General features: G+C 43.7%; 1 protein-coding gene across 4 annotated transcripts in view; it reads left to right on the top strand.

Moving 5' to 3' along the window:
- The window catches only part of RIN2 (Ras and Rab interactor 2), an 83,045-nt gene that overhangs the window by 45,059 nt on the left and 25,811 nt on the right, over positions 1-12,175 (top strand). For all 4 annotated transcript variants that reach the window (XM_050895010.1, XM_050895008.1, XM_050895009.1 and 1 more), the window contains 3 exons: positions 8,105-8,297; positions 9,146-9,257; positions 11,791-11,863. In XM_050895010.1, the coding sequence (XP_050750967.1) occupies positions 8,105-8,297; positions 9,146-9,257; positions 11,791-11,863 (378 nt within the window). The remainder of the gene's footprint in view (positions 1-8,104; positions 8,298-9,145; positions 9,258-11,790; positions 11,864-12,175) is intronic.

The following is a 12,175-nucleotide window of genomic DNA, read 5'->3' as shown; positions in this document are numbered from 1 at the left end:
TGATTAAAATGTTTATTTTCATAGTTCCTGGAGGTGTACCATGGCAGGAATGTTTTCATTGTGCTCTCTTCTTGGGTGGCTTACGTCCTGGCACTTTTCATCCTAGCAGCGTAGGGGGTGTTAGATAATCTTGCTCTTGATTGAAGGAATTTGCCTTTGTGCCAGAGGAGTGCCCAGAGATTCAGTTGTTTTGTGTATTTGCCTTAATATCTTCTAAAAACAACTGAACTTCACTTCTACCTCCTTGTTACAAACCTTGGATACTGATGAATGTCTAAAGCAGGAAACCACTAATGTTATTCCCATTGTCTATGGCAGTGAGCTTTGCCTTCACGCTGTAAAGACTAAAAAAATCCATTGCTTCAAGTGGCTCTGTGAAGATTAAACATACAATAACATGATTTATTTATGTTCTCAGGTCAGGAAGTAAAATATTGACTGTTATGAGCTGATGCTTATGTGGGTTATGTATTTAAGTTCATTTATATGTGAGTATCTTGCACATAAAAAAAAAAAAAGTAGATGGGGGCATTTCCTTAACCTTAAAATGATTTGAGATGCATGTTGCAGTGCAGATAAAAGTTCTGGCTTTTTAAAATAGATCATGCCGCGTAGGTGTGGACTGTGGAAATTTGTAATGTTAAACTTGCACCTTTAAGTGGGCATAGCGGGACCCCAGCATTTTGGCTTTGCTACGGCTGTTGTGCTTGATTGGTAACATCTGTCAAATTGACATCTGGAGGATATTCAATATTTTAATCGTTGTGTTAGCGAGAGAACGCATTTTTGTACTTATTGTTGAAATATTGGTTGCAAGAGGAAAGCAACCGATGCAGGTGTTCTGTTTTATCTGACTGCGCAGCCTGGGCCAGCGCTGGAGCTGGTGGGCTTTGTTCTTCAAGGCAGTGAGTTAATGAAGTGGATAATAGTTTGTTATTTAGAATTACATCCATGTTTTTTAGCTTTTTTTTTCTTTCTAGAAATACTTTTGAAATGTGCTAAAACTTACAACAATATATATTTAAATTATTTAAATAAAACATTGAGCAGCACCTTTGTTGCCCAAGTGGTAAAGAACATAAGACAGCCGAACTAATTAAAGTCCTTGGCTATGCCCCTGGTTGCACATTATTCAAGTTTTGAAGCTTTTGAAAGCACAGTTCTTTTACGGGGCGGAAAGGATACTTTCTCTATTTCAGTGGATTCAGCTAATTAATGTCAACGATCATTAGCTAATTTTCTGTTAAGAAAAGGCTTCTTGTATCTTTGAATAAACCATATGCATGAAAGACTAAAATCTACTGGTTCTAAAATCTTGGTGGAAACACTTAGCTGGAAACAGTCAATTAAATCTCCCCATTTTACAGGTCCAGGGGATTTTTTTACTGATGTTTATTTTTTAACAGATTTTTAACCGAATTTGTTAATTTTGAGTGCAAAATATATTTTGATTAAAATATGTAAGTAAAGCTAACATAGAAAAGTGAATAATGCAATTTCTGTGACTACTTAACTGAATGAAATTTCATATTGAAATGACAACCATCCAATAAAAAAAGAAATTCATTCTTTTCTGTCACTTTTAAGATGATAACTGTAAAATATGAAATCTGAATAAATGAATTAAGGTCAATTTTTGTATGACTACATAATTCTGAACTGCGTGCTTCTATGTAAGGAAGAAGTTGTATCAAAGTTGGTATAAATTATATAATTAGTTGTGCACTGATATCTTTTGTTTATATAGAACTACAGAGCAAGATTACAGTAATTTCAACTAAGGTTTTCCAGAGTTTTTATTTAAACTAGACTCCCCACAAGGATGTGTTTACTGCCGTAACTTTATTTCTTTGCAGTTAATTTAAAACTTTGTAATTCATGTAGGTTGCTTTTATTATCGTGCGTTCTGCTGTTCAGAAGTTGGTATCTTGACGTGGCATTTGGATTTGCATCTAGAGAAACCTGAGCTGAAGGGAATATCTGTTTTCCTTGCTGGTTTTTCACCTTAGCACGTAGCCGCATCACCCAGAACAGTTTTAGAAAGGCAGCGGTTGCAAGAGCCCTCAACTGTGTTCAGAAAAACAAGTACATGAAATCGTGTGTCTGCAACTTTAGTGTTGTGGCGTGCGGTTTCTTGTTTTGGCTTGTTTTTGTGGTTGTGGGGTGACTTTCAGATTTGTACTCCTCCCTCCAGTTATATTTTGGACTTATCTCACCTTTTTACATCTATGGCCCAAGTAATACTGAGAACGAATCAAGTAACTGGGCCTACAGCTTTGGCTTGTAAGCCTGTAAAAGCCAGGCAAAAAAAGAGGCTTGTAAAAATGTTTTTAAGTGGGATGCTCACGCCATCCGTTTCGATATTCCAGGGGGTTTGATGCCTGGACTGTTTTCCCAGCGCAGACGCGTATCTCAGTAATGCAAATGAGTGGAGCTGTCAGAAAAGGGCGTAAATGGGATAAATTTTCCGACCTGCGCTGAACTGGTGACCTTTGAAAGGGTAACTGGGGAGCTTCTGCATGCAATGGCAGCCCGCGTCCACGTAGGATGGGGGAGCACACGTGACGTGGCTGGTGGCATCCAGATGGTCTTTTAGGAGGCACTCGGTCTCCCTCGAGGGCCCTAGGACCCCTGCGTGTCTGTTGTCTTTGTGAGTGATGGTAAGGGGAAAAAGCTTGCTGCTGTCCCTCTGTAGGCAAGGCCGTAAAGCCCCGGTCTTCCTGGAGCGTTTGGTGCCTGTGAAATGATTCAGGGATGCTTTGGAGGTGCTGGCAGCTGCTGCAGCTTATTGCCTTCCTGCTCTGTTACCGTGACGGAAACAAGGGCAGAACTTTGCTCCCTCCCTCATGTTTTGCACTGGGCAGCCCTCACGCCTGTCTCTGCTGCGTTTCCCACAGCAGTTATTAAGTAGAGTCGTCTTCTGTGTCTTGCACGGTGAATTGCTTCTGTTATTGTTGACAGGTAGGCGAGTATCCAACAACCTTTTCCCCAGCAGCTTTGTCCCATCCCTTCAGCTGTAATGGGATGGAGAAGAAAGGGACAGTCCAGCGGCTGAGGAGTGGAGGTAGTGCTCAGCAGAGGCTTTATGCCCTCTCCCAGCTGATGCTCGATATGACTCTATAGGCTAGGCTGGTGCGATTAAGGCCCGCTAGATTGCAGGATTTACAGAAATCCAGGCACTTTTGCAGTGGGGAGTCAAACTGGGTTAACTGTGGGGAGCCTTTGGTGGGACTGGAGCAAGGTTCACGCTCATCTGCAATTTTAGAAAGATTCACTTTACCTGCCTGTTGCTGTTCTCTTTGCCGTTGTGACTGGGAAAGACACAGGAGGAACATTCCTCGCCGCTGAGTAACAGTGGCGTGGGAGAACGATGAATCTGGACACAGCTGTGTTTTGCAAACCTTCTGCACCACGGCAAAGAGTTGGCAGCAAGGCTTGTTAAGTTGCATCGCTGGGGAGATGCTGAGCATCCTACTGCCGTGGGCAAAGAGCACACCTCTTCTGCTCTGTCTCTCCCTCCCTCTGGGTAGCATGATCCTGGTGTGCAGGTACCCTAAAACCAGAGGCCAGGCCAGGCGAAAAATGGAGTGAGGAAATGTGGACACATTCAAGCGCAAGTTAGAGTCCTTATCTTCATTATGGTATCAAGCCTGGTCTCTCACTAGGACCCTCCTAGTGCTAGTGAGTGCATCTGGGATGACAGGCTATAAACCCAGCGTTGCTCTTTTATTTGGGCTGATAATTAGCCTTCCCCATAGTGTGGGAGCAGACTGAATCCCTCAAATGCTGATGGTCATCTAGGTCCTTCCTACAACTCCTCTCATGCCCTCAGAAGGGTGGGTAGGTTCTTCCACAGAGCGGGGTGTGCGTGTAAATCCTACAGCAGCTGGCTTAGTTTAATTCAACACAGCAAACCCATGGAGCAGCGTTGGTCATCCTGATAGAATGTGCACGCAAGCTGGATGCACCTTCGCTGTGTCCGTAATCCCAAAGAGAGAAAAGTCCATTCCTCAGGCCAGCGTTTGTCAAGGCAGGAGGTTGGGGAGAGTGGCGGTAGTTTCAGAGAGCAGATCGGCTCATTGTCCCAAGTCCCACAAAAAAATGGGAGAAATGTTAGAAGTTTAGGTTTTACAAGGTTAGAGCAAGAGGCATAGGTAGGATTTGAGACCAAAAGAAAATCGCTGTACCAAGCGGGAGGGCAGGAGCATTTGCTTCGTAGGTACGTGATCGAGGTGTACGTTACAGCCCTGTGAGCATGAGGGAGAGGATCGTCCCGGTTGCAGGCTTCAGCCTGTTCCTTGTCCTCCTTACTGTGAGCTCAGTCTAATCAGGATGCGGCGCAGCATTGTTTGTCTTGGCAGTTACCTCTGTTTACTTCCCACACCCTTATGGGTTTTCTCAAATCTCGGGAAACTTGCATGAATCGTGTATTTTCGGTAGTTCATTGGGAGTTGCATTGAAACTCCTCTCCCACTGGAGAGGAACCAGCATAGTACCCCTGCATTAAAGTAGACCGTCCGTGGAGGTTGATTTGTGTTTCGATTTTGAGTTTAATGTGACCTAGTCACATTGTCTTTTATTGGGAGTCACTGTGGAAAAAAAACCCAACCCCAAACCAACCAACAAGAAGTACCAAACAGAAACTCCCCCAAAACCCAAAAGTAAAACCAGGAGAGAAATTTAATTGTTGTGTAATATACAGCATATTTTGCTAGCATTTAGGTTACAGCAACTTCTGATTCCGTACACTTGAATTAATCAGGTGATCGTGAGGAATTCAAATGGTTCTTCTTTCCGTGCTGTTGTTTCCAAAGAAGTTACACACACGTCCCAGTCCCAAATAATTTTACAGTCGAACTCTAAGACGTGACAAATTTCAAGAGCTCCCGTGTGTCAGGGTTTGACTGTTACGTTTAGCGCCCGGATCATTACTTAAAATAATTTTAAGACTGAAAACCAAACTCAGACTATGATGCTCAGTAGTGCTAGAGCATCGCAAATAGGCTGTCGAAACAGAGCGGTGGACTTTTGACTGCGGTTGCCTCCTGGACCTCGGGAAGTGGCTTCGTGTAGGTTGTAGGTGGCTTGCCAGATGTGGTTTTTCCGTGCTATGCTCTCGCCAGAGTTCACCAGGTCTGATCTTTCTCTCTGCCTCTTTCTTTATTATTTGGATAGGAAACAATTTTTTTTTAAGTGTTGTTTGTTCCTAGTTTACCTTCCTGCGGATTGCAATAACGTACTAGTCCTGATGTAGCTGAGGTGCATCAGGGTCATTTGAACTGGTAGTGTTTAGGAGCGGCAGAAAGTCTCGTCGTGATCAGATACTCGTAATCTTTGGCTTATTTCTGGAGGGGGCAGGAGCGGCTGCAACGAGGAGGTGCGTGTGTATCTAGGTCAGTAAGGTGTGGGCTCACATGTTGCATTCCTCCTCAGATCTCAGCATGTCGGAGGGATTGTGCGTATAAGTACCTGGAGGTTCCAAAAACCCAACAGCTCCCTATTCAAATTAATCTTCTGATTTATAACATTTTTGGTGTGTTTGACAACATTAAGCCAGCCATACCGAAGAGGAACACTCTGACCCTATATACACGTGCAAACTCTTGCCAGCCTTAGGGTGTTTTGTGGTAGCAAGCAGCGTCAGGCCTTACAACTGATACCGGTCACGCACCTTCTTTTGCACGTGATGTAACTTTCTTTGGTAGGCAAAAAATCTTTCCCTCTCAGACATGCTCCCTCTGCAAGATGTTTAGTTTCCTACCGCTTGACCAAGGAATGGAAGTAAGTTATATCTTGTAAAGCCCGCAGCCAGTGTCGATGTATAACTTGCACTTGGCCACAGCTATCTTTGGTTTGTAACGTCGCTGACTGGCTCTGAAGGTGAGCGGGAAGTTTCTGAGCAACGTTTACTGGAGGTACAGCTCACAAAAACACTGTTGTGATTCATGACTTGACTTTCGTGGAGATTCATACGTTACAACACTGGCTTCTGCTGGGACCGTGGTTGAAAGGGGAACCCAGGATTCCTATGGTGGCAGTTTCAGAGCCCTGTCGTAACTGATGTAAACGCTACTTCCCTTCTGCACACAACAAGTCTCTGTGTATTTTGTGCCCCTTGAAGGCACATTGGCAGTTACTACCAGCTTTTGACACTCGGGGAGGGAAGATCATCTGCGCTTCAGATGTCTTGCAAATCTGAAAGCATCACATCGTAAATAACCAAACAAAGAGGACAGAAAGGAAGAGAGAGGCACACAGGTGATCTGGTAGTGATAACTCATCCAGGTAATGAAGAGTTTGAATGGTTGTGGCTGTTCTTATCTGATCATGCAGTGAAAGTTCTCTACCCCGTTTACTTTCCTTTCTAGCCCTGTCCAGAGGTGCTGCAACTTGCTGACCAAAGCTAGAAAAAAGCAGTTTGGTTGTTTGGGGGTTTTTGTTGGTTGGTTGCGGGGGAGGCAGAGAATTTTTGTTTGTTTGTTTGTTTTTAATTATTCGGTGCTCCTGTGCTTGTGAAGTCTCTACCCACTTGCTCTGGGTACGGTAGCTGGCATAATGAAGGTGGTAAATGCTGTTGATGGTGCTTACTGCTTGTCCGAAACGCAAAGTTGAGAAGAGCTGCGAGGCAGTTTGCAGTGGGGAAATGCAGCTGCGTTGCCCTCTGCCGCTCGGGGCCTCCTCTGCCATCAGAAAAGGGCGGGAGGGAGAAGGCAGCCTCTGTGCCTGGCATCTTCGCGAGTCACGTCTTGAGCTTGCAGGGCGTTTTTTGTCTGCTCAAATACTGTCAGCAGGAAGCTGATACCAGAGTAACAGTTCTGTAGTGATTTCTAGCACTGGAAGAATCACAGGATGTACTTTTAGCTCAAAAATGAGGAATTTGAACCAGCAACACACGCGCAATCGTACTGGGTGTTCTGTGTTACACGAATGATGGCGAAGCTTTGCATAACAAAAGGAGTTCTCAAAGTATTCCGTTTATTTGGATTTTTAATGCATAACAAGTATCTGTAGCCTCCAAAAACTGTACTTCATTACTGAATTCAGCAGTAACTTTAGCTGCCCTGCCCCAAACAGATTTTAACCTTACATTAGGGCCGCATTCACACTTAGTTTAGCCTTTATTCCTCACATAGGAGTCGATCCAGAGCTAAGGGAATTAGGAACATAAATATACAATTCCTTACGTGCTTCTGATCCTGGGAAGTGTAGTGCTAAAGTGTGAGGTAAGGACCTTTCATGGCAAAATGGCAAAAATGTAAATATTGACAGAATTTAGAGCCTGGACCATAAAAAAATTACTACCGCTTAGGATGATTTCTTAATGAAGCTGTGCCTTAGGGAGGGTTATTTGGGGATTTAACTTTTTTTTTTAAATTATTATTTTCTTTTTTTTTTTTTCCTTTTTTTTCTCCTTTTTCTTTTCTCCTGACTGAGGTCTCTGACCACTCCTTAGCAGAGGGGAACAAAGATGGATACGCAGCTGCGAAGATGCCAGGGCTGGTGGAGCAGAGACAGTAGTCTGGGGATAAGATGCAGTGATGCTAGTTTGTGGGCTTCTGTTGTGAAAATAATCCCTGCAAGCAAACAGAGAGCGTGCTTGTGTTTGGTGCAGTGATCGCCAACAGGTAGTGAGTTGCTCCACTGTCAGAGTATTGAACAGATTTTTCTGGCAGGCAGGACAGAGGAAGATTTCTGTGGGTTGCAGCTTTTGCGATCTATCTGGGAATAAAAATATCTGAATTGCGTAAATACCTTTGGAGAGAAGTTTTTCCGAACGTGAACGTAACAAAGAAAGGTGAAATGTTCAGTCGATCACGTGTGCATAGATACCTGTATCTGGAGTGATTGCTGAATTTCAACAAGCTAATGGAAGAATGCTAAGGCTTATCTTAAAGCTAGCTGTTAAACTGAGGACAAGTAAAAGAAAGAAATCTTATGGATAAGAGAATTTTTGTGTATACTTATTATATGAATTCTCAGTAGGAGAAATACCAGTCCAGGGTGCCAGCAGTGCCATTAGCTTTGTGATAACTCTGTTTGCTGAACTGAGTGATTGTTTACAGGAGATTAGCATGTCTAATTTAAGTTTTTAAAAATTTTTCAGTCTAGTAAAGGACATGGATAATGTCTCTCCTGAGAAAAATGATGTAAAAAGCTGCCCCCGGGACTCTGGATACGACAGCCTATCCAACAAGCTGAGCATATTGGACAAGCTCCTCCATACTCACCCTGTGTGGCTGCAGCTTGGTCTGAATGATGCTGAAGCCGTGGAAATTCTGCAGGCCCAGCCTCCTGGGGTAAGAAGTTACATTTCAATTTATTTCATGTAAGTGTTTTTAAAAAAAAAGGCAAACACCACCAAACAAAAAACCCAAACAAACAAAAAACCCAACGAACCGACCGACATCCTACCCCCGTTTCTTCTGTGCTTTGGATAACCTAAGTGAGGGCTTCCTGAGCGCTTGGCAGCTGGACCAGTTGGAGTGTGACCTGTTACCTGGGCTGATGCGTTGGGGGACTGGTTTGGGGTCCTCTGGAGCTGAGAACTAGAGGAACTGAGAACTGCTGCAATTACAGTTCCAAAGCTGGACCGTGACTAACCAGGGTTGTATGTAACAGATATATTTCCCCCATGACGAGAAAGCAATAGATAAATGGGAAATGTCAGCATTTTATGCTTCACTGGTGCCTGCATTAAAGTTGCTATGATGGAAACCAGGCCCTGTCTGCTTGGATGAGGCTGATGGCGTGTTTCTAATGCTGCCTTCATCCTGGCGCAGAAGGATTGCATGCATGGGCTGGTGGGACACAGGAGCCCTCCACCATCAGTCTCCTCCAGACTCTGCAGCTTGACTCAAGGCTTGGGATTTGCTGCGTGTTAAACTGGAGAGCTCAGAGACAGGGCATAATGGACTTGGTGTCATGTGTTTGTATCAGACAAGGATGAGACGCTTTTCTAAATGTTGTGCTGCCATTTCATACCAAGCTGTTGGACCTGATACAGTAATGACCGGGTAAAATTCTGAGACGTTTTATATAGATCAGAGATCATGAAGCTGTTCTGGTTCCTTTTGTCTATAATCTGTCCCTATTAAGGGATCTGTGATGAAGCTAAAACCATGTCCTTTTGCCTTCTCCGCAACAGATATTTCTGGTTAGGAAATCTGCAAGATTACAGAAGAAAGTCATCTCTCTGCGTCTGCCCAGTGACTGTGGGTCCTGCCTGAAAGAATTTGCAATAAAAGAAAGCACATACAGTAAGTTGTGAGTTCCGTACTTTTCAGCTATTGGTCACCCTGCATGAGCCAGGAGCGCTCTGCAGTGGTGAAACCCCCAGCAGCAGATTGCCCAAGCCATGCAAGTAGCGTCACAGACTGCCTACCACCGTCTCTGAGGAGGGCTCTGCGAGGGGGTCAGGCATATCCTGGAGAAGGGAAGGTATATGGAGACACCTAAGTCTGTGCTGGACACAACTGGAATATTTCTTTTATGTACCTTGCTGAATCCAGGATTCATTGATTATTATGGGTAGTTATCCTCTTTCTGTAGAAACACAGTCTATAATCCTGTCTGCTGTCAACGAAATGTCTTTGCATTTCCTTCTACTTGGGGAACTGTTCTTGGATGCAACTCTGTCATGAGCTTGCTCTGTCTACAAATTTGGATGTGGTGTTGGTTTTTTTAATGTAGTAACTAGATGGATTTTAACCCTTTGGGAACTGTTTCTGATGCAAGATCAATGATTTTTCTTTTTTAATTCCAACTACATTTGTTCCCTGTTTTCTGATAGAAATGAGCAAACGTTAGAGTTCCAGTCAGTTTCAAAACAGTACTGCCCTCATCCCCTGAGAGGGAGGGGGTGAAAAATACGTTTGAGATAGAGGAATGAAAAAAGGAAGCTGCAGCTGGTGAGTGTAAGTGGTGCAAAAACTGCAAGTGGAGCAAATGGTTCATTTTAACAAGAAAGTGAAAACTGGAGAAAATCTGCAGCAATTTCAGTTAAACTTCCCTGAAGCAGAGTCGGTAGTTAAGTTCTATTTTTATTAGGAAACTGAGACGATTTTAGTTGAGTTTTTGCTTTTTACCTCTCCCTTCCTTGCCGCCAGCAACAAAAAGTTAATTCTGTGTGTCTGGTTTTGGTTCCAGTTACAAACAAGGCATGGCAAAGAGAAGAGAAAGCTATCAATGATAGCTCATCTAAGTGTGGTCTAAGGCTGTGTTTATAGCCGTGTTATACTAATGAATTCCCTCTCTCCCATCTAGAAAATAAAATAGTAATGTGTGGTCTTTCATGAATAAAATTTTACCACAAGGGGGAAGTATCTACTGATGTTTTTACTCACCAGTCATAGCTGAGGTTTTAATTGTAGTCAGGGATGTGAACACTCATCTTCTCTTAGCCCGCCCCCAGATCACCTGCGTGCTTGCTGTCTGCATTGTTAGCATCTCTCCTAAAGAAATCCCTTTTTTCGGGCACATAAACGACCAGGTTGACCTGACCTTCAGCGTAAAGGTTGGATAAAAGATCAGTACCTGCCTGAAGTTTTCCTCTGGTTCACGTGCAGACTTTATAGTCAGTAGCACTGGAACCTTGGCGTGGGGGAGCTGGCCTTACAGCATGCAGTACTGACAGAATTACGCCTTCGCTACTCACCGAGAGGCGTTGCTGAGGTATCCAAAGCTGCTGCGGGGCTTTCGGCTTTCCCCGCCAAGCCCAGGAGTCTGCCTTGTTTCAGCCCAGGTGTCGTGAAGCGTCTGCAGCAGTGGAAGTACTCTCCTTGGGAGATGAATTTCAAAAGCATTCCTCCGCCGGTGAAACAGCGACAGCGTGCGCACTACACCAGCCGGAGACTCGCCCCCGTGATCTGGCTTTTCTGACTTGGGGATGGGCTGAAGCAACCACAGACTTCGTGTTCAGCCCTTTGTAGAAGTTGTCCGAGGCTGCGAGAGACTGGCGTTCCTGTCCTTCAGGAACCTGTCTTACGCTATCGTTGTATTTCGTAAATGCTCTTCCTTCTGTCCTGGCCTCAGTCACGTCCAGAGGCGAAAGATGTAGATCGTTTCGCTCTAGGAGCTTCTTCTGCTTGATCTTTGTAGTCATGGGGTGAGATTTGCCGCTGGTATCGGAGAGCTTGATGTAAGTGAGGTGGCAATCACTTCTGTGTCGTTATTACTGTGAACAAGTATTGATATCAATAAGAAGCGGTGGTATGCAGTGGGAGAAAATGAAAGGCGTTGCTTGTGTCTTCCTCCCCCACTGTGCAAGGCAACGGCACGAAGCAGAATTGTCTTGAGTGGTTTTTTTTAAAGGGTTTTCAGGTTAAATGGTTTTCTTGAAGTGAATGAAAATTAATCATCTCGCATTAGGTGCTAACACATCTGGGGAGAAGACAAGTGAGTGGAATGGAATGCAAGAGGAGGAAATAAGAGATTTAACATTAGGTGTATTAGTACACTGGGCAAAGAAAGCCTCCGTTACTGATTTATTGTCTGTTAGCAAAACGTTGTGCAATTCTAATCGCGCTTGATCAGTTTCCCAGGAATTAGACCGTATGTTTGGAAAACAAAAACAAACCCACCACCAAGATTATCAGTATGTCCTTGAAAACTCCTTTAGCAGAGACATGTACTCCTCCACACGGTTGTTTTTTCTTAACCAAACCAAAGTAGCTAGTTTGATGGTGCAAACTTATTAATTTTATGCAAAAATCTGAGATGCGTTTTATTAAGCTTTTCTAAGAAATGGTGGATAGATGTGTGATTCTTTCCCTCTTGTAACTTTCTTCGCAGCGTTTTCCTTGGAGGGGTCTGGAATAAGTTTTGCTGATTTATTCAGGCTCATTGCTTTCTACTGTATTAGCAGGTAAGATGGTGTTACGTTCTGAGTCGCATTTGCTAGACTGTCTTGAAAAAAAGAGACTCTCAAGGACTTGGTTCAGCATGATATTTATGTTGCCAATCTACAAATATTCCTGGGTATTCTTAGAAGGTAATGGGAGAAATAAGAGATGAGAATTGGAAGCGAGTCTCTCTGTCTTACTTGGTACTGATTATTGGAAGGTTGGCGGTGTTACCCACCCACGGTGAGGTGTTGCCAAGTTGAACTTTACTTAAGAAAGTATTACAAGATATCAGCTAAACTGCTCTGTAATTTGTTTAATAAGCACCATAAACT

This window comes from Gymnogyps californianus, chromosome 3, assembly GCF_018139145.2.
Source record: "Gymnogyps californianus isolate 813 chromosome 3, ASM1813914v2, whole genome shotgun sequence".
Lineage (NCBI taxonomy): Eukaryota > Metazoa > Chordata > Aves > Accipitriformes > Cathartidae > Gymnogyps > Gymnogyps californianus.
This window is presented reverse-complemented; position numbering and strand designations above follow the sequence as displayed.